Source organism: Chiloscyllium plagiosum, unplaced genomic scaffold (genome assembly GCF_037043375.1).
Source record: "Chiloscyllium plagiosum isolate Xiang-an unplaced genomic scaffold, Cpla_swu_hap1 HiC_scaffold_9, whole genome shotgun sequence".
NCBI lineage: Eukaryota > Metazoa > Chordata > Chondrichthyes > Orectolobiformes > Hemiscylliidae > Chiloscyllium > Chiloscyllium plagiosum.
In genome coordinates, this window is record NW_028270147.1 from 11,867,970 (window position 1) to 11,891,153 (window position 23,184).

General features: G+C 44.9%; 1 protein-coding gene across 2 annotated transcripts in view; it reads left to right on the forward strand.

Annotated features, from left to right (window-relative positions):
* adgrl4 (adhesion G protein-coupled receptor L4) overlaps positions 1 to 23,184 on the forward strand; it is a 164,981-nt gene that overhangs the window by 83,514 nt on the left and 58,283 nt on the right. Inside the window, exons 5-10 of one of the 2 annotated variants that reach the window (XM_043698670.2) lie at positions 2,782 to 2,961; positions 3,325 to 3,508; positions 9,879 to 9,995; positions 10,422 to 10,627; positions 12,503 to 12,676; positions 20,685 to 20,888. In XM_043698670.2, the coding sequence (XP_043554605.1) occupies positions 2,782 to 2,961; positions 3,325 to 3,508; positions 9,879 to 9,995; positions 10,422 to 10,627; positions 12,503 to 12,676; positions 20,685 to 20,888 (1,065 nt within the window). The remainder of the gene's footprint in view (positions 1 to 2,781; positions 2,962 to 3,324; positions 3,509 to 9,878; positions 9,996 to 10,421; positions 10,628 to 12,502; positions 12,677 to 20,684; positions 20,889 to 23,184) is intronic. The other variant, XM_087990402.1, reaches the window with a different exon arrangement.

The following is a 23,184-nucleotide window of genomic DNA, read 5'->3' on the forward strand; positions in this document are numbered from 1 at the left end:
TTTGTGCAGTGTGTCCAGGAAGCTTTTCTAACGCAGTATGTAGATTGTCCAACCAGAGGGGAGGCCATATTGGATTTGGTACTCGGTAATGAACCGGGACAAGTGGTGGGCTTGTTAGTGGGTGAACATTTTGGTGATGGTGACCACAATTCTGTGACTTTCACCTTGGTTATGGAGAGAGATAGGTGCGCACAACAAGGTAGATTTTATAATTGGGGGAAGGGAAATTACGATGCTGTAAGGCAGGATTTGAGGAGCATACGTTGGGAGCATAGGCTGTCAGGGAAGGATGTGGTGGAAATGTGGAACTTTTTCAAAGAGCAGATACGACGTGTCCATGATATGTATGTACCTATCAGGCAGGAAAGAAATGGTCGTGTGAAGGAGCCTTGGTTGACGAGAGAGGTTGAATGTCTGGTAAAGAGGAAGAAGGAGGCTTACATAAGGTTGAGGAAACAGGATTCAGACAGAGCAGTGGAGGGATACAGGATAGCCAGAAGGGACCTGAAGAAAGGGATTAGGAGAGCTAAGAGAGGGCATGAAAAATCGTTGGCGGATAGGATCAAGGATAACCCCAAGGCATTTTATGCGTATGTGAGAAACCAGAGAATGACGAGAACGAGGGTAGGTCCGATCAAGGACAGTAGTGGGAGACTGTGTATTGAGTCGGAAGAGATAGGAGAGGTCTTGAACAAGTACTTCTCTTCAGTATTTACGAACGAGAGGGACCGTATTGTAGAAGAGGAGAGTGTGAAATGGACTGGTAAGCTAGAAGAGATACCTGTTAGAAAGGAAGATGTGTTGGCCATTTTGAACAACTTGAGGATAGACAAGTCCCCCGGGCCTGACGGGATATATCCTAGGATTATGTGGGAAGCAAGAGAGGAAATTGCAGTACCGTTGGCAATGATCTTCTCGTCTTCACTGGCAAAGGGGGTGGTACCAGGGGACTGGAGAGTAGCGAATGTTGTGCCCCTGTTCAAAAAAGGGAATAGGGATAACCCCGGGAATTACAGGCCTGTTAGTCTTACTTCTGTGGTAGGCAAAGTAATGGAAAGGGTACTGAGGGATAGGATTTATGAGTATCTGGAAAGACACTGCTTGATTAGGGACAGCCAGCACGGATTTGTGAAGGGTAGGTCTTGCCTTACAAGTCTTATTGAATTCTTCGAGGAGGTGACCAAGCATGTGGATGAGGGAAGAGCAGTGGATGTAGTGTACATGGATTTTAGTAAGGCATTTGATAAGGTTCCCCATGGTAGGCTTATGCGGAAAGTCAGGAGGCATGGGATAGAGGGAAATTTGGCCAATTGGATAGAAAACTGGCTAACCGGTCGAAGGCAGAGAGTGGTGGTAGATGGTAAATACTCAGCCTGGAGCCCAGTTACAAGTGGAGTTCCGCAGGGATCAGTTCTGGGTCCTCTGCTGTTTGTAATTTTTATTAATGACTTAGATGAGGGAGTCGAAGGGTGGGTCAGTAAATTTGCAGATGATACGAAGATAGGTGGAGTTGTGGACAGTGAGGAGGGCTGTTGTCGGCTGCAGAGGGACTTAGATATGATGCAGAGCTGGGCTGAGGAGTGGCAGATGGAGTTCAACCCTGCCAAGTGTGAGGTTGTCCATTTTGGAAGAACAAATAAGAATGCGGAATACAGGGTTAATGGTAGGGTTCTTAGTCAGGTGGAGGAACAGAGGGATCTTGGGGTCTATGTACATAGATCTTTGAAGGTTGCCACTCAGGTGGATAGAGTTTGTAAGAAGGCCTATGGAGTATTATCGTTCATTAGCAGAGGGATTGAATTCAAGAGTCGTGAAGTGATGTTGCAGCTGTACAGGACTTTGGTTAGGCCACAGTTGGAGTACTGTGTGCAGTTCTGGTCGCCTCACTATAGGAAAGATGTGGAAGCTTTGGAGAGGGTGCAGAGAAGATTTACCAGGATGTTGCCTGGAATGGAGAGGAAGTCGTACGAGGATAGGTTGAGAGTTCTTGGCCTTTTCTCATTGGAACGGCGAAGGATGAGGGGTGACTTGATCGAGGTTTATAAGATGATCAGAGGAATAGATAGAGTAGACAGTCAGAAACTTTTTCCCCAGGTACAACAGAGTGTTACAAGGGGACATAAATTTAAGGTGAAGGGTGGAAGGTATAGGGGAGATGTCAGGGGTGGGTTCTTTACCCAGAGAGTGGTGGGGGCATGGAATGCGCTGCCCGTGGGAGTGGTGGAGTCGGAATCATTGGCGACCTTTAAGCGGCATTTGGATAGGTACATGGATGGGTACTTAATCTAGGTTAGAAGTTCGGCACAACATCGTGGGCCGAAGGGCCTGTTCTGTGCTGTATTGTTCTATGTTCTGTGTTCTATGAACTCAGATTACTCCAGCTTCCTCATTTCCCCTCCCCCCACCTTATCTCAGTCCCAACCCCGGGACTCAGCACCGCCTTCTAGACCTGCAATCTTCTTTCTGACCTCTCCGTCCCCACCCCCACTCCGGCCTATCATCCTCACCTTGACCTCTTTCCACCTATCGCATTTCCAACGCCCCTCCCCCAAGTCCCTCCTCCCTACCTTTTATCTTAGCCTGCTTGGCACACCTTCCTCATTCCTGAAGAAGGGCTTATGCCCGAAATGTTGATTCTCCTGTTCCTTGGATGCTGCCTGACCTGTTGCGCTTTTCCAGCAACACATTTTTCAGTTCAAACACGATCCCAATAGCTGAGTGGTTTTGTGGAGCGTGCATCAGTTCCAAAGGCAATCAACTGGGTTTGGTCTTTGTTGATAGATTAGCAGCATCAAAGAACCACGTGCTGTTCTGGAGGCGATTGCTCGAAACACCACTGGAGGCCTTTCAGCCACTGATGTCCTTTTATATGTTGAAGTCCTCTCAAGATCAATCCCAACACTGAGTGCAATCAACGAGACGATACCCGACAGAAGAGAGATCACCAATGCCACGATGAAGGTAGGTTAGTTAGAATGCTTGATGCTTCTTGTTTTATCACACGATGAGCGCTTGAAATCTTTATACCTACCGTTGAAAGTCGAAAAGTGTGGCACTGGCAAAGCACAGCAGATCAGGCAGCATCCGAGGAGCAGGAGAGTCGACGATTCGGGCATAAGTCCTTCATCAGGAATGTGTTATCAGAAAGGACTTATGCCCGAAACGTCGACTCCCCTGCTCCTTGGATGCTGCCTGACCTGCTGTGTTTTTCCAGTGCCACACTTCACAACTCTGAGTCTCCAGCATCTGCAGTCCTCACTTTCTCTTAGTCCCTGTATCGAAAGTCAAACTAACTTCCATCTTTCCCGTGCACACAAACTCTAGGCACTGGTTAAGACAGTGAACAATCTTTTAAGACCAGATGAAATGGCAGTGTGGAATGAAATTGGAGATAAGGAAAGGAGGAGAAGTGCCACAAAGCTGCTCCACGCTATGGAGACATCGGCCCTTGGCATCTCACATCACTTGAAAAGGACGACGGAGCTCGTATTTAAAGAGAGCGATGTTGGTGAGTTGGGCAGGAAAGTGGAGTTGAGGGAAACATGAGATCAGCCATGACTGTACTAAATGGTGCAAGATTAGAGTGGTGCTGGAAAAGCACAGCAGGTCAGGCAGCATCCGAGGAAAATCGACGTTTCTTCTTGATGAAGGGCTCCTGCCCGAAATGTCGATTTTCCTGCTCCTCGGATGATGCCTACCCTGCTGTGATTTTCCAGCACCACTATAATCTTGACTCTAATCTCCAGCATCTGCAGTCTTCACTTTCGCTTTTACTAAATGGCGCTGTCAGCTCAAAGGGCTAAATGGCCGACTGCTGCTCCTAGTTCTTATATCCTTTTGAGAGAAAAGCAGCGCTGTGGGTATAGTATTTCCCACATGGGATTGTTAAGAGTTTAAGTAAATTTGTGGTGCTCTTTTCTCAACATTTACTTCTCATGTACTCATCAAAGAATGCTTCAACTCTGCCACTCTTTTTGAGTCAATATTTTTCATGCTGTCAGCTCCCAGCATCTCATTCAAATTCCAGTCAGCTTTGATCTACGGCAAGGTTCTGTAGCAAGAAAGAGAGGCTTGCAATTTTTACATCAGAGGATGCCCAAAACGTGAACGATTGACTTTGTTTGAGACGTATTGTGGAAAGAGCAGCAGCCAATGTGCAAACAGAAGTACAGCAGGGAAATCTCCATGAAAATGAATACTTTTCGTCAATATTCACGCAGGAAAAAGGCAATGTAGTCGAGGAGAATACTGAAATACAGAAGACTAGACTAAATGGGATTGAGGTGCATACGGAGGAGGTGTTGGCAATTCTAGAAAGTGTAAAAATAGAAAAGTCCCCTGGGCCGGATGGGATTTATCCAAGGATTCTCTGAGAAGCCAGGGAGGAGATTGCAGAGCCTTTGGCTTTGATCTTTATGTCATCATTGTTGACAGGAATAGTGCCAGAAGGCTGGAGGATAGCAAATGTAGTTCCCTTGTATAGAAGGAGAGTCAGGACAACCCTGGTAATTGTAGACCTGTGAGCTTTACTTCTGTTGTGGGTAAAGAGTAGTAAGGGTATGGAATGCTTTGTCTGCATCGGTCGTAGATTCGCCAAGTTTAGGTGCATTTAAATCAGCATTGGACAGGCAAATGGACATACATGGAATGGTGTAGGTGGGATGGGCTTCAGATTACTATGACAGGGCGGCGCAAGATCGAGGGCCGAAGGGCCTGTACTGCGCTGTAATGTTCTATGTTCTATGTAAAATGTTGGAAGGGTTATAAGAAATAGGATTTATAATCATCTAGAAAGGAATAAGTTGATTAGGGATAGTCAACGTGGTTTTGTGAAGGGTAGGTCATGCCTCACAAACCTTATTGAGTTCTTTGAGGTGGTGACCAAACAGGTGGATAAGGGTACAGTGGTTGATGTGGTGTATATGGATTTCAGTAAGGGGTTTGATAAGGTTCCCCATGGTAGGCTATTGCACAAAATACGGAGGCATGGGATTGAGGGTGATTTAGTGGTTTGGATCAGAAATTGGATAGCTGAAAGAAGACACAGGGTGGTGGTTGATGGGAAATATTTACCCTGGAGTTCAGTTACAAGTGGGGTACTGCAAGGATCTGTTTCGGGTCCACTGTTTTTTGTCATTTTTATAAATGACCTGGATGAATGCATAGAAGGTTGGGTTAGTAAATTTGCAGATGACACTAAGGTTGGTAGAGTTGTGGATCGTAATGAAGGATGTTGTAAGTTACAGAGAGACATAGATAAGCTGCAGAGATGGGATGAGAGGTGACAAATGGAGATTAATGTGGAGAAGTGTGAGGTGATTCACTTTGGAAGGAGTAATAGGAATGCAGAGTACTGGGCTAATGGTAAGATTATTGGTAGTGTGGATGAGCAGAGAGATCTTGGTGTCCAGGTACATTGATCCCTGAAATGTTGCCACCCAGGTTGATAGGGTTGTTAAGAAGTCATGTGGTGTGTTAGCTTTTAGTGGGAGAGGAATTGAGTTTTGGAACCATGAGGTCATGCTGCACCTGTACAAAACTCTGGTGCAGTCACATTTAGGGTATTATGTAAAGTTCTGGTCACCGCATTATAGGAAGGATGTGGAAGCTTTGGAAAAGGTTCAGAGGAGATTTACTAGGATGTTGCCTGGTATGGAGGGAAGGTCATATGAGGAAAGGCTGCGGGACTTGAGGCTGTTTTCGTTAGGGAGAAGAAGGTTGAGAGGTGACTTAATTGAGACATATAAGATAATCAGAGGGTTAGATAGGTTGGACAAGGAGACCCTTTTTCCTTGGATGGCGATGGCTAGCACGAGGGGGTATAGCTTTGAATTGAGGGATGATAGATATAGGACAGATGTCAGAGGTAGTTTCTTTACTCAGAGAGTAGTAGGGACGTGGAACCCACAGCCTACAACAGCATTAGACTCACAAACTTTAAGAGCATTTAAATGGTCATTGGATATGAATATGGATGAGTCTGATGAAGGCCTTTTGCCCGAAATGTCAATTTTCCAGCTCCTCCGTTGCTGCCTGACCTGCTGTGCTTTTCCAGCACCACTCTAATCTTGACTCTAATCTCTAGCATCTGCAGTACCCACCTCCACCAATATGGACGGGAATGGAATAGTGTAGGTTAGATGGGCTTCAGATTGGTTCCACAGGTCGGCGCAATATCGAGGGTTGAAGGGCCTGTACTGTGCTGTAATGTTCTATATTCAATGTTCTTGAAAGTAGCGTCAAGGGTTTCTTTCCATGCATCTCAGAGAGCAGACAAGGCCTTAGTTTCACTTGTCATCTGAACAATGTTGCAGCCAAGACACTCTCACTTCTGCACTGAAGTGTAGTATCAGAAACTACATGATACCTCATGTTTAAAGAACTATTCCCCTGAGATATAGGATCATCCGTAGGCCATTCAGCCCATTGAGCAGTGTCAGCAGCCATTTCGTCATCTGCCAGTGTCCCGAGCTCTGGAAATCCATCCCCACTTTGCTCTATTCTCACCACTTCTCGTTTAACTCACTCTTCCGAACACGCCTCTTTGGCCCCGCCTCTGGTCATCTATCCTAATACCTCCTTATCTGGCACAGTGTAACTTCTGCCTGATAATAAATTCTGCAAAGTGCCTTGGGACATTTTGCAATTTAAAACTGGTTAAATAAGAGCACTTGCAGGGGAGATTACTAGCGGATCATGCGGGGTTTACATTGAGACAAATGGAAATCCTATTCTGTAAGTAGAAGCTTACCTGCAATAAAAAGGCAAATTTTATGCTAATAATTTGAATCAATTACAAAGAAAAATGGTTCATGTCATTTCCAAGCAGCGCAGGCTTACAGCAAGTGAGCTGAATGAGTGGTTAGTTTAAAGAAAAAGTATAGTTGGTGGAAATCTGAAGCCAATGCAAATAGTGAAGAGAATGCAAAACACGACAGTTTCTGGAGAGAATGGGTGAGATTCCTGTTAATGTGTAAAACAAAGTTATGGCGAGGAAGAAATATACCATGGTTCCATCATGAAGCCTTGTAAAAAAGCTGAAATTACCCTGCCCATGAGCACTAAGCACCATGTATTGTTACAACGAAATAAACTTTCCACAGAATGTCTGACGCTGGCACTTAATAGCATAAGGACTCTTTTAATAATGAGATTTGTGCCCTGTAATATCATGCTCAGGAAAGTAAACAATTGATCAGTCTCCTTGCTTCAGGCAACAAATTGTACCGAGAGGTTTTCAAATTTAAAATTTTATAAGTTTTAATGTTTCTTTATTCATACTGTCCCTTTTCACTCCCTGTTTTTCCCCTCGCTCTTTATTTTGCTATGTATATTTAATCTGACATTAATTCTCCCTACTTCCTCTTTGACCTGTCCTCGCTTTCTCTCCCGTACCCCTAAAACTCATTGGTTACAGCATAGACTATTTATCCAAAACCCCAGGTGTCCCATTCCCATCGCTGAGATCATTATCAGCTTTTACTTCTCTCAAAAGGTTTTGAACTAAATGTGGATGAAATGAATCTAATGAGTGGAATGTACCAGTAAACTCTCAGATAATGCTTTGTGAACTACCATCACACTTTTCATGTGTGTGCTGTTCAAACTCATTGTAGCCCTTTCACTCTTTAGAGGCTCATTCTGTCAAAATGCGCCAGTTTTTTTTTTTTTGCATTTGTTAATTACCTCCTTGTTTTTCAGACCATGAGGCAATGATATTCTCTTCCTTCATTTTCTTTTTCTTTGAAATCTTCCCTCCATAATATCCCTTGCATATACGTTTCCTCATAAGATGTGCCCAGGCACCACCTCAGTCAGTCCATAACTTCTTCCCACACATTTCATTGTACACTTAGCCTCCTCAGCATTTTGACATCTGTTAATTTTTCTGTCCAGTTGATCCTTTCCACTCTCTTCCAAGCGAAGATATTCAGCAAGTTGGTCTCTCTCTCTTGTACCATCAGCCCCAAGTCTAACGTCCACACCCAACACCATGGGTGGCATGGTGGTTCAGTGGTTAGCACTGCTGACTCACAGCACCAGGGTCCCAAGTTCGATTTTCAGCCTTGGGTGACTGTCTGTGTGGAGTTTGTACATTTTCCCTGTGTCTGTGTGGGTTTCCTCCGTGTGCTCCGGTTTCCCCCCACAATCCAAAGATGTGCAGGTCAGGTGAATTGGCCATGCTAAATTGCCCGTAGTGTTAGGTGCATTAGTCAGAGGGAAATGGGTCTGGGTGGGTTACTTTTCCGAGGGTCGGTGTGGACTTGTTGGGCCGAAGGGCCTGTTTCCACACTGTAGGGAATCTAATCTAACAATATCCCAAATCAAGCTCTTTGTAACTTTCTCCTTGAGTTATAGAAATGTACATCACAGAAACAGACCTTTCAGTCCAACTAGAACATGCTGACCAGATATCATAAATTAACCGAGTCTCATTTGCCAGCATTTGGCCCATATCCCTCTCAACCCTTCCTATTCATATACCCATCCAGCTGCTTTTCAAATGTTGTAATTGTACCAGCCTCCACCACTTCCTCTGGCACCTCATTCCATACATGTACCACCCTCTGGTAAAAAAGTTGCCTCTTGGGTCCTTTTAAAATCTTTCCCCTCTCACCGTAAACCTGCTCCCTCTAGTTTTGCACTTCCATACCCTTGGAAAAAGACCTTGGCTTTCACTTTATCCATGCCCCTCCTGGTTTTATAAACTTCAGTGACATCACCCCTCTAGTCTCAGACACTCCAGGGAAAACAGCCCCAGCCTGTTCAGCCTCTCCCTATAGCTCAGACCCTCCAACCCTGGCAACATCCTTGTAAATCTTTCCTGAACCCTTTCAAGTTTCACAATATCCTTCCTGTAGCAGGGTGACCAGAACTGAATGCAGTATTACACAATTGGCCTTATCAATGTCCTGTTTAGCCACAACAAGACATCTCAGCACCTATATACAGTGCAATGACCAATAAAGGAAAGCATACCAAATGCATCCTTCACTGCCCTGTCTACCTGTGACTCCACTTTCAAGGAAGTATGAACCTGTACCCCAAGGTCTCTTTGTTCAGCAACACTCCCCAGAACCTTACCGTTAATTGTGTAAGTCCTGCCCTGATATGCCTTTCCAAAATGCAACACCTCACATTTATCTAAATTAAACTCCATCTGCCACTCCTCAACCCATATAACCAAGGTCCCGTTGTACTCTGAGGTAACCTTCTTTGCTGTCCACTCCATCACCAATTTTGGTGTCATCTGCAAACTGACTAACTATACCTCCTACATTCACATTCAAATAATTTATATAAATGACAAAAAACAGTGAATCCACAGTGGATCCTTGCCACACAATGCTAGTCACAGGCCTCTAGTCTGAAAAGCAACCCTCCACCACCCTCTGTAGTATGGGCCTGAAAAATAAGAGGCAGACAGTCAATTGACATAACTTCAAAAAAGGTACTCAGGAATAATAATTGTACAAAAAGCACAGGCAAACTGGAATGGAGCACGCTCGAAAAGTCAATCCTGGACACGGAAGTTCATTCCAAAAAGCATGCAGGAGTCGAAAGAGGCAGTGTAGATGTGGGTGATGCTATTGCGTTCATTATCTTGACAATGCATTGAAGCGTTAGCAACTGAGGCAAGCTGACAGTCACGTGACTAGGAAATGCAAAACTCTCATAACTCTCAGCAGAAACAGTAGCCTGAAAATATCTCTGTTGAAATTCAGTGTTGTGTTCCCAATTCTGTCTGTGAATTATTTATGGACCTTGTTGTGTTTTACTGACAGGTGTACGGTCTATGTTTATATTTAGAAGTGTCTGAGCAGACAGGGCTGACAATTCATGACTTATTAATGACACATATTTCTCTGCTCCCACAGCCCTTAAACTATACGCTTTTGATTTAAGCCGTGATAAGCAGCTCCGTCCTCATGCAAATCTGAATGGGAATCACTTAAGTATCTCTCAACGGAAAACTGAAATGGCCAGCTACAATGGTAAGTAACAAGTGACTGACATACACTTCACGGTTACTGCTGAACAAAGAGACCTTGGGGTGCAGGTGCATTGCTCCTCGAAAGTGGATTTGCAAGTGGACAAGATAGTGAAGAAGGCGTTTGATACACTGGTCTTGAGCAAAAGGTGGTGTGTGTATGGAATGAGCTGCCAGAGGAAGTGATGGAGGCTGGTACAATTGCAACATTTAAAACGCATCTGGATGGGTATATGGATAGGAAGGGTTTGGAGGAATATAGGCCAAGTGCTGGCAAATTGGACTAGATTAATTCAGGTTATCTGGTGGACATGGACTAGTTGGACCCAAGGGTCTGTTTCCGTGGTGTGCATCTGTAGGATCAGTTAGTAGTGGGGTTTCCTTGTCCTGTGTCAGCTATCAAAAATGTTTTCTCTTTGTATCCCACCAGGGACGCTCACCATCATTTTCCTGCAGTACAGCAGTATTGGCTCACTCTTTAGACTGTCTAACAGCTCGCAGGACGGGGACCACAATGGGACTGCGATACGACTGAACAATGTGGTCAACTCGCCCATTGTTGCTGCAGCAATCAAAGCGAACCCTCCATCTCTGTACCTCATGGATTACATAGTGTTCACCCTGAAGCACCTCGAGGTCAGTGCCCACATATGCAATGGCAATCAAGTGTACCTTGGTTGCAGTAGGAAGCTGTAGGGCTTCCTGTGCAAGGAGGGAACTAGAAAGTGTTCATTTGTGTTCAAGAAGCTAAAGGGAACCCATCACAGTCACTCCTGAGGCTGAGGGTGTCCCTGGAGATTTGAATGATGGATCTCCATGAGCAGGATTTTTTGGATGGGGGTATTTTGCACCCTGGTACCTGAAGAGTGAGCAGGGCATGCCTTCTCTTCCCACTCACCCCCACCCCCCCCGAAAGCCCACATCATTTCAAACATTTGGTAGAATGCTAAGCGGCTAAAGGCAAGACTTTTACACCTGTTTGGGGAGGAAGTCCCAGTATCGTGAAGAGATTGGGATTTATGTTTCAGAGGTGGTGGGAGGCACAGGTATCTCTGATGGACGCAGGGGAAGCTCTGAAGCAACTACATTCCCTGCCTTACTTGATGCCAGCCCACACAGTTGATGTTGGAGAAAGTGAGGACTGCAGATGTTGGAGATCAGAGTTGAGAGTGTGGTGCTGGAAAAGCACAGCAGGTCAGGCAGCATCCAAGGAGCAGGAGAATTGGCACTTCGGGCATAAACCCTTCAACAGGAATCAGCCTGGATGAAGGGCTTATGCCCGAAATGTTGATTCTCCTGCTCCTCGGATGCTGCCTGACCTGCTGTGCTTTTCCAGCACCACACTCTCAACACACAGTTAAAGTTGCTGAGTTCCCACTTGATGAGAGTACATGAGCGATGGAGGTGGGTCGGGACACTTAAATCATAGAATCCCTACTGACCTTCCAAAGAGCATCCCACCCAGACCCACACCATCTTTATAACCCTGCATTGACCATGACTAATATACCTAGCCTGCACATCTTTGGAGGAAAGCCACGGGGACACGGGGAGAATGTGCAAACCCCCCACAGACAGTCACCCGAAGCTGGAATCAAACCCGGGTCCCTGGCACTGTGAGGTAGCAGTGCCAACCACTGAGCCACCATGCTGCTCCATGGCATTAATCAAGCGCCTGGAGGCCTCAATAGTCCTAAGGACAAGCAGTCTGCCCGACATTCTGAGCCTGGTAAAATGAAAAATGCAAATGAGGCTGGGAAAGGGATGATGAGGCAGTGCTTAGGACACACACAGCATTTTACAAAACTGCCCACCATCAAAGCCTATTTGGCTGGGTCTGGTAAAATTCTGTCCTGTAAGTGAGATCTCATTCACAGTCCCTTTACAGCTAAGAAAATAATGACGCTTTGAAAATAAAACCGAGGAAGATTTTCTTTTTATTATGCACAGTGGCTGTAAAGGATTTAATTCATATTCACACACGAAGGGTGTCTGCAGGTTTGGGTCATAGTCTATGCCAATCCTAACTGAGGTGGAAGGGGTGGTTCAGTAGCTGTAGGCTGCATAAAGGGAACACCAAGCCAGTCCTGTCTGCTATCAGTGATCAAAGCCTATTCTCCCTCGATTTAATATCCCCATTAATCTTGACGTTCTGTTATTCAAGTAGCTAAAATTTGGCAGAATATTGAGTAAATACAAAGTGAATAAATAATTTAACTAGTAAATATTTAATACTTAAAACAAGAAAAGTTGGTTTGATAAATGTATCTCAGTATCTTTTAACGGAAAACATCTTATTACTGGGAGTAATTTATTTGTTAAATGACCTTCATGTAATGATTCATTTAAACAGATTACAATTTTCACATCGATGATGAACAGCTTTGGCCTTTTTACATTTCTTTCTCTTGCTTTCCGCTTGGATGTTATGTACAGGAACGTGTTACCTGTTGGCACGTAGCCTTTGAATCGAAAGTAAGTCTGTCCTTTCTCATTCTATCTGTGCTTTAGCCTCTGGAAAAGCAGAAAGCTGTGTGTGTATTTTGGAATTATTCCACTGTCAGCATGGAGGGTGAGTGGGCCACAGAAGGTTGCAAGACCCTCCACTTCAATGCCACGCACACCACGTGCAGATGTAGCCACCTGACCAATTTTGCGGTTCTGATGTCTTCCTTCCAGATCAGTGTAAGTATCAAAGCTCTTACAGAGGGAGTCAGCAGCATGGAGAGTGGCTTCAGTGTCACCAGCCACAGTCAGAAAGGTACAATGTGGAGACAAAAAAGAAAGCATTTGCATTAATGTTGCACCTTTCACAACCCTTGGGTTGTTCTGAAGTGATTGACAGCCACTGAATTATTCGTTTGAAGCATTGTCGCTGTCGTAATGAAGGATTCACGATCTATGCCTTGTAAACTCCCTCAGAAGGAAACGTGATCCTTTTCCCAGCACCTGAACTATGTGTGCATTGCCAAGAAAGTTCAAAAATGTGGCAGAAATGGGAAAATTAGATTCTCGAAACTGAGATAAAGAATTCTGGTTTTCCACCTAAAGGTTTCAATGGTTATATCAGCACCTGACTTCTCAGTGGTAGAGATCCAATTACGGTAGCTTTATATCTCATTTGTTGCTCATCTCATTTCATGCTTGCGCAGGTTTCCATTTTTCCAGGGGCTGGTGAGAAACTAGAAGGTGCCAATTTCTAACATGGAAGTGAGAGTGGTAACCTTTAATGGCTGTAGCTTGGAGTTTTATTCTTGGGTTTGCATGTTGACCTTCACCCTCTGTCTAGTGAAGGTGGCAGAGGTAAATCCTGGCCTCAACATGGCCCATATCAAGCTATCCCATGATATCTTTCAAAAACACTTCCAACTAGGAGGACAAGGGCAGTAGATTCATTGAGTCACTTGAAATCTCCTCTCCAAGTCATTCACCATCTTGACTGGGAAATGTTCCTTCACTGTCGCTGGGTCAAAATCCTGGAATCCCTCCCTAAGGGCATTGTGGGTTTACTACCACAAAGCGGATTGTAACAGTTCAAGATGGCAGCTGAGTACCACTTTCTCCAGGGCAAACTAGAAATGGGCAATAAGTGCTTGCCCAGCCGAGCTATAAGCCACATCTTATGAATGATTAGAAATGGCACAGTTCAGCATTGCTGCATTTTGGAGCTCACTGATACCTTTCACAGCACGCTACTATCAGGGCTTCACTTGCAGGAACATACGTCCACTTCATGCATTGGAACAAGATGCATTTCCAGCGATCCCGTTTGCTTTCTTAGCACCCACTCACTTTGCATTCCTTCGACATTCCATGCATTGCCATTTCAGTCAGAGATTAGTCGGACCATAACTTTGTCTCACCTTCTCTTTGAGCTGAGACAGAAAGCCGGGCAACTTGTTCTGATTACTGGCACGGAATGGTGAAGGGGTGGATGTATTGGTGTGTGGCACTGTGCGACATCAACCTCACACCGTATGGCAGGTGACAGCCATTTAGCAAGAGAAGCATGTGCTTCAAGCAAAATGTCACATGGGGAAGTCTTAAGGGGTGCTGTCATTCTTTGGCCAGTCAGGGCGTATTGGCCGCAGTCAGTTAAGGACATCATCTCATCTCACTCCAGGATGTTGGCCACAGTTAGTCAGGGACTTGGTGCGATCATAGTCCAGGGATCTGCGACCCCGCCCCCACCCCACCACAATCCAGGGATTGGGACACAGTCAGTCCCGCTGGTCAGGTCCAACCATTTCTGGGATTACTCGGATGTTAGCCACAAGCCACTCAGAAATCTTTCAGTGAGGGAGGGGGTCTCAGGTGGGTTAGGGGGTCAGGGTGGGCTGTCGTCCCAAGTCAGTCCCTGGATGTGGCGCACAGTCAGTTCCGGAAGCTCAGGCTATGAACCTCAGTGGAGCTAGGCATGCTTCGCTAGAGAAATTTGGTAACTCTGGGTCCAGTTCACTGAAACAAAGAGGGGCTCAATGTTTGTGATGGAGCACAACTCCTAATTTAAAAGTGCGAGCCAATACTGCATGGGAGGGCGTGGGGTACTGCAGGAGGAGAGCTCTTTGGAAGTTCCCCAACACCCTGGCTTTGATGGAAGGACAATGGATAATGATGTTGGTGATGTTGATGGCTATACACCAGCCTGAGGCACAGGGAGAAGGTTAAGGACATTAATAGTTAAAAAGTGTGGCGGTTCAAATCTCAAAGTGTTGACAGGGTCTTCAGTACCAAATGGAACATGAAGACTGGGGCTCTGGTCATGGGCTTGCACCCAGAAGCACAGGTTGAATCTCTGGAATGTGAATGTTAGAAAGACATGAGGAAGCCCTCTGTCTTCTACCAAACCTCAACTGCACAATAAAAGAGTAGTAACAGAATGTTTGCCAGAACAGCCAGAGAGTGCGGAGTAAGTTGGTTTTGATCAGTCTACAGGGCTGGGTAGCGTGAGACCTGTCAAAGTACGATCGCATTAACCAGGCACTCAGAGATCTGAACTGACACCCGCCTACCACAACATTAATCCATACTTTCAGTAACCATCAACGTGGGCTAGGAATCCTGGCTATAATGTCCACCTCACTGATCATTGCGAATTAATCCTAACAATCTCTGTAAAGTGGAAGTAATTACAAGCAACCTTTAAATTGTCACGTTTGATTGACAGTTCCCAAATATATTCCATAGCGCTCATTGCCTGCATCAGGGCACATCTTTTTGTCACATGTTTAGCTGTAAATGGATCAAAACCTGCTCTCACACACAATGCTGATCACACCCAGACCCCGGTATTGCACTGAGCTGCAGATGGATTTGTGCTTCTAATCATCACCTGCCTGTAATCCACGTCCATTCAGCTGTCGGACCAAGAATAAAATGACAGAAGCTGCCCCTTCTTAGCGCCATAGAGCATTGATATATTTGTGGCCAGAGCTTTGGGAGACTCAGCAAGGGTCATACGTTTACAGAATCATAGAATTGTACAGTACAGAAGAGGCCTTCAGTCCATTGAGTCTGTTCCACCAGAAATATACTGTTAGCAAACCAGCCTCACTTTCCCCCACTGGGTCCTCAGCAGGTCCTTGAAGGAGTCAATTGAGCAGGCTCTGGGTTTGGATGGCCACTCACTTCTCCAGATGGTCCAATAGCTGACACAGTTCTTGGGAAAATCTCGACGCCTCTGGAGGAACTGGCATTGAGGACAGTACACACTGGGCCTTGTGTCCCTCCTCCACATGATGGGGTAGACCCTTCCTGATGCCAGCAGGTTGTCCATGTGGAGGCAGATGTTGGAGTTTGATGCTGGTCCTGGGTTTGCCAATGCCTTTGAGGCTCTTCCATTCCACTAGGAATTCTCTGCGTGCCAGCAATATCAATGATAACACCGACTGGAGCTGGATCTGTTCAGGAGGGGAACAGTGAAACCCATGTCAGAACCTAAACAGCTCCGCAGTGATCTGACTCTTCAGCAGCCACAGGATACACTAATAAGACTTCACCATAGGCCGAGTGGGACATGGGTCTGGCAGCAGAGCCATGGGACACCTCAACATGGACCACTGACATATCATTCCTTATTCAGATGAATGCACCTCAAGCCAAGTCTCACTGGGATATTAGAACTGCGGGAGGGATGCCTTCACTTTCCCCATCTACTGCCTCCCAAAATACCCGGTGGCTCAGTGGTTAGCACTGTTGCCTCACAGCGCCAGAGACCCAGGCTCGATTCCAGCCTTAGGTGACTATATGCGGTTTTACATTCTCCCCGTGTCTGTGTGGGTTTTCTCCAGTGCTATGGTTTCCTCCCACAGTCCAAAGATATGTGGGTTATCCCTGGGAAATGCAGGGTTAGAGGTTAGGGGTCTGGGAGAGATGCTCTCTGGAGGGTCAGTGCAGACTTGATGGGCTGAATAGCCACTTCCTGCACTGAGGGAGATTCTATGAATTCTGGTCTTTATCACTTTGCTCAGATTAGCCCTTGCATTTTCTAATTAGTGCAATGACTACACAGCAACAAATCCTTAACTGGCTGTAGAACGTTTTGAAACATCATGTGGTCATCAAGGATTCAATATAAACAGAAGATTTTAAAATGGAAATAGTCTTTTCAAATTGCCTGCTATGTTACCATGCATTGCAACAGAAACTATCTTTCAACAAGACCTCACTAACATGTTGTGAGATTCTGAAGCCATGAAAGGCACTAGACAAATGCCTTTGTATTTCAGACCGATTTCTCATTGTATTCATCTCACAGGGTCGAGTGGGAGGTGCTCGAGATGAAGACAGTAAGCATGCTGTTCCCTGTTGAGAGTTAGTAACAGGAGCATACCCTTCTTTGTTTTGCAACCTGTGAATCAATAGCAGGGTCATAGGCCTGGCTCTGATATTATCAAAACATTAAACTCCAAAACACATCTCCCTCGAGTCAAATTCTGTTTCTCCAGTCCTAAATTCTCATATAGTCTGAGGAGACGGACTCAGCCATTTAAGACTCATTCACGGAGAAATGTCTTCAGCCAGAGAATGGTAGTCCTTTGGAATTCTCTGCCACAGAAAAGGGCAAGATGTACATGTATTTGGAAAAGCAAGGACTGATTAGGGATAATCAACATGGCTTTGTGCATGGGAAATCATGTCTCACAAACTTGATTGAGTTTTTTGAAGAAGTAACAAAGAGGATTGATGAGGGCAGAGTGGTAGATGTGATCTATATGGACTTCAGTAAGGTGTTCGACAGGTTCACCACAAGAGACTGGTGAGCAAGGTTAGATCTCATGGAACACAGGGAGAACTAGCCATTTGGATACAGAACTGACTCGAAGTTAGAAGACAGAGGGTGCTGGTGGAGGATTGTTTTTCAGACTGGAGGCCTGTGATCAATGGAGTGCCACAAGGATCGGTGCTGGGTCCACTACTTTCCATCATTTATATAAATGATTTGGATGTGAGCATAACAGGTATAGTTAGTAACTTTGCAGATGACACCAAAATTGGACAGTGTAGTGGACAGCAAAGAAGGTTACCTCAGATTACAATGGGATCTTGATCAGATGGGCCAATGGGCTGAGAAGTGGCAGATGGAGTTTAATTTAGATAAATACAAGATACTACATTTTGAAAAAGCAAATCTTAGCAGGACTTATACACTTAATGGTAAGGTCCGAGGGAGTGTTGCTGAACAAAGAAACCTTGAATTGCAGGTTCATGACCATTTGAAAATTGAGTCGCAGGTAGATAGGATAGTGAAGAAGGCATTTGGTATGCTTTCCTTTATTAGTCAGAGTATTGAGTACAGGAGATGGGAGGTCATGTTGCGGCTGTACAGGACATTGGTTAGGCCATTGATGGAATATTGCGTGCAATTCTGGTTTCCTTCCTATCGGAAAGATGTTGTGAAACTTGAAAGGGTTTTGAAAAGGTTAACAAGAACGTTGCCAGGGTTGGAGGATTTGAACTATAGGGAGAGGTTGAATTAGCTGGGACTGTCTTCCCTGTGGCATCGGAGGTTGATGGGTGACCTTATAGAGGTTTACAAAGTCATAAGGGGCATGGATAGGATAAATAGACAAGGTCTTTTCCCTGGGGTCGGGGAGTTCAGAACTAGAGGGCATAGGTTTAGGGTGAGAGAGGAAAGATATAAAAGAGATCTAAGGGCCAATGATTTCATGCAGAGGGTGGTGCGTGTGTGGAATGGGCTGCCAGAGGAAGTGGTGGAGGCTGGTACAATTGCAACATTTAAAAGGCATCTGGATGGGTATATAAATAGGAAGGGTTTGGAGGGATATGGGCCAGGTGCTGGCAGATGGGACGAGATTGGGTTAGAATATCTGATCAGCATGGACCAGTTGGACTGAAGGTCTGTTTCCATGCTGTATATCTCTATGACTCTCTGACTCTATGACTGAGTCCAAATCATTGAACATTTTCAAGAAGGAGTTCGATGGTGTTCTTAGGGTGAGGGCAATCATAAGGCATGGGGAGAAAACAGTAATAGAATGTTGTGTTGGAAGATTAGTAATGATTGTGGAATAGAAACCCGAAATGTGGAATCAGGCTACTCGGCCCATCAAGGCCAGTCTGACTCCCCAAAGAGCATTCTACTCAGAACCACCCCCTCCATGTAACCCTGCATTTGCCATGGCCAATCCACTCAACCTGCACATTTGCTTGACTATGGGAGGAAACCCACACATTCACGGGGAGAGCGTGCAAACTTCACACAGCCAGCTGCCTGGGGGTAGAATTAAACTCATGTCCCTGGCACTGTGAGGCAGCTGTGCTAACCACTGGGCTACCGTGCCACCCTGACATTGGGATTGCAGGCTTTAGGGACTGCTGTTGCTCCCATTTCCTAAGTTGCTTTGATTATTATTGAGAATCATCATCTGGACAGTTTGTGTGATACTGCTATTTGAGGGAATATGAAACATCTGGTTGGTTAAATTCAATGTTGCAAGCAATTCAACAAGTCCCACAATTACATAAGGTGGGAAACATATTGAACCAACTGAATTGTTATCAGTGGGATCAGAGGGCAACATGGTGGGTCAGTGGTCAATATAGTTGCCTCACAGCGCCAGGGATCCAGGTTCGATTCCAGCCTCAGGCAACTGTCTGTGTGAAGTTTGTACATTCTCCCCTTGTCTGCATGGTTTCCTTTGGGTTGTCTAGATTTTACCCACATTCCAAAGGTGTGCAGATAGAAACATAGAAACGTAGAAAAATACAGCGCAGTACAGGCCCTTTGGCCCTCGATGTTGCGCCAATCCAAGCCCACCTGCCTACACTCGTCCACTATCCTCCATATGCCTATCCAATGCCCGTTTAAATGCCCATAAAGAGGGAGAGTCCACCACTGCTACTGGCAGGGCATTCCATGAACTCACAACTTGCTGAGTAAAGATTAGGTGGATTGGCCATGGATTGGCCATGCTAAATTACACATAATATTCAGGATGTGTAGATTAGGCACAGTAGCTACAGGAAATGCTGGGATAAGGGATGGATCTGGGTGGGATGCTCTTCAGAGAGTTGGTGTAGACTTGTTGGGCTGAATGGCCTGATTTCACAGTGTGGGGATTCTGCAAAAGGAATGTTGGATTTCCTATCCCATCCTTTTTTTTCAGTCCTGATCTCTTAAATGCTTTTGAAGAGATGGTGTTTAATGTGAGCCAGATGCCTCATCCACATCTTTTCTGATGCTTTCACCTTGCATATGTCAGTTGGCAATTCACCAATGGTGGGTGATATTCATCAGAATATACCTGACATGGTGAGCTGTTGTCTTTGGGTTGTACTGCCTTAAGGCGCAGAATTAACCCTAACTTTCAAAAAGAATTTGATATGTATTTGGATGGAAAATTGTATGGGAGTATGGAAATAGAGTGGGGCAGTGGGACAAATTGGTTCGTACTTTCAAACAGTACAGAGACAATGAGCCAAATGGCCTCATTCTGAAATGCATCTTTTAAAAAATGCATTCATTTGTTGAATGTCACAGCATTTATTGTCTGTCCTAGCTGCCCCTTGAAAAGGTGGCGGAGAGCTACTTTCTTGAACTGTTGCAGTCCATCTGCTGTGGGTTGGCCCTGAGGGAGGGAATTCCAGGATTCTGTTCCATGAAGGAACAACAATATGTTTCCAACATTCTGACTGATGGATATGACCCAAACAGCAAAATGTAGATCAAGACCAGCTTGTATTGTTCACTTATTTTCAGTACTGTGATTAAATGTCGGGGGATAGAACAAGGTCATTTAGCCCATCATGACTTCATCAAATGAAGTCCATTGCCAATCTCCTGATGATTTCCCCCTACCTTTGCAGCTCACTCCTGTCCAAATATTCATAAAATACCCTCTTGAATGGGAAAATGTTATACTAAGTGTGAGAACAAATGTTGGAAAACCTTCATTATATGATAACTTCATTGTCCACAGTGTTCCTTCATCACAACATCAAATGGAAGCTCTGTTCTGCAATATAATTAGCAGCAAAATTCCCTTTGCATCCGGTTTTCCACTGATCAGTACCTGAATATCATTCCAAGGGGAAAATCATTGCCTGTTATGCTGGAAGGGGAGAAGAGAAAAGTGTTTTCTAATTTGTATATGTTTCTCTCATGTGCATTTTGTACGGAAAAAGCAAAAGTTTTACAATGTTAAAACCATTGACTCTTACTCCCTTGCAGGATGTCCTACATAATAATATCCTGACACGGATTACCCAGCTGGGGATTATTGTGTCCTTGATCTGTCTGTCAATGTGCATCTTTACCTTCTGCTTCTTCAGTGAGATTCAAAGTACGAGGACAACCATTCACAAGAATCTCTGTTTCAGCCTGTTTATTGCAGAGTTGCTGTTTCTTACTGGCATTAACATGAACAGTAATAAGGTAAGGAGTGCAAATTAACACCCTCAGATATATTCAATCCACACACCCTCTCCACAAAAAGATGTTTTCAAATGGTCATTCAAAATCCACTTAGTTCCCATCTCCCCATCGTCATACGTTATGAGTTCTCTGGGTTGCTGCATATGTTATTTATTTCACAGCAATGCAAGATTGTCTTTTTTTTCTCTAAGTACAAATACTTTATTTGCAAAACTTAAGAAAGTTAGAATGTATAAAAGTTCAGCACACTTATCCAGAAAACCCCAAGGGTTTGGTGGAATCTTTTTTTCTGAGTGGAAGCGGTCAATTATTTACACTGCAGCCCCACCCACAGGATTAAGCAATCAAGCACAGTTATATTGATCAGTGAACAAGCCAGCTCAGTCAAATACAGGTCAATTGCTATTAATCACTTTGTTATGTAATGTAAGATGTCTCTCCACCCTCCTTGCATGATTAGATTCCCTACAGTGCGAAAACAGGCCCTTCAGCCCAACAAGTCCACACCAACCCTCCGAAAGATAACCCCCCCCAGGCCCATTTCCCTCTGACTGATGCACCTAACATTATGGACAATTTAGCATGACCAATTCAGCAGACCTGCATATCTTTGGACTGCAGGGGAAACTGGAGCAAGCCCATGCAGACACAGGGAGAATGTGCAAATTCTACGCAGTCACCCAATTTAATCTGGGTCCCTAGCACTGTGAGGCAGCAGTGCTGACCACTGAGCCACCATGCTGCCCTAATCCTGGACAGTTTGTATTGCCCTAAAGGTGCTTTGCACATAATTTAATCTTTCAGAACACACATGTTTTACAAGTTGTGGTTAATAAATCAAAAAAAAGAGGTGATTTAATGATGAAGATAAAATTGTTCAATTCAGTATAAGAATACTTCCAATGTATTAAAAAAAAAGATGCTTTGAGGTGGAGCTCTTGTGGCTTCGTGGTATGTCACTACCTCTAGACCAGGAGGCCCAGGTTCAAGTCCCACCTCATCCAGAGGTGTGTTGTAAAATATCTGAATAGGTTGATGAAATATTTCTAATCAACCTATCCAGAGGTGTTATTGAATACCTCTGGAGCAAATGGCTTGAATCCATGTCTCCTGGCTCAGAGACTAGGACACTACTACTGCATCAGAAGAATCCTTGAATAGATTGATTACAATAACTGCCCAGATGTGCATCAGATGCCCTGTGCTATGAGGCTAGTGGAACATTGTCTCTAATTGCATTATCAGCTCTGGTCTGATAAAGAAGACCATTGAGGGCCTTGTTTTATAGTGGTAGTGTCTCCACCTCCGGAACAGGAGGCCTGGCTTCAAGTTCCACATGCTTCAGCAATGTGTAATTGAGAAACATAGAAGATAGGAGCAGGAGGAGGCCATTCAGCTCTTTGAACCTGCTCCACCATTCAATACAGCCATGGCTGATCATCCAACTCAATAAGGTAAAAACAATTACTGCAGATGCTGGAAACCAGATTCTGGATCAGTGGTGCTGGAAGAGCACAGCAATTCAGGCAGCATCCGAGGACAGGCAAAATCCTCGGATGCTGCCTGAATTGCTGTGCTCTTCCAGCACCACTGATCCAGCATCCAACTCAATAGCCTAATCCTGCTTTGTCCCCACAACCTTTGATCCCATTCGCCCCAAGTGCTATTTTTAGCCGCCCCTTGAATACATTCAATGTTTTGGCATCAACTGCTTCCTGTGGTAATGAATTCCAAAGGCTCACCACTCTTTGGGTGAAGAAATATCTCCTCATCTCTGTCCTAAATGGTCCACTCTGAATTCTCAGACTCTGACCCCGGTTCTGGATGCACCTACCTTCAGTGTAGGAGTTGGGAGGTCATGTTGTGGCTGCACAGGATGTTGGTTAGGCCACTGTTGGAATATTGCGTGCAATTCTGGTCTCCTTCCTATCGGAAAGATGTTGTCAAACTTGTAAGGGTTCAGAAAAGATTTACAAGCATCTTGCTAGAGTTAGAGGATTTGAGCTATAGGGAGAGGCTGAACAGGCTGGGGCTGTTTTTCCTGGAGGGTCGAAGGCTGAGGGGTGACCTTATAGAGGTTTGTAAAAGCATAAGGGGCATAGATAAGATAAATAGAGTAAGTCTTTTCCCTGGGCGTGGGGGAGTCCAGAACTCGAGGGCATAGGTTTAAGGTGAGAGGGGAAAGATATAAAAGGGACCGAAGGGGCAACTTTTTCACGCAGAGGGTGATATGTGTATGGAGTGAGCTGCCAGAGGAAGTGGTGGAGGCTGGTACAACTACAGCATTTAAAATGCA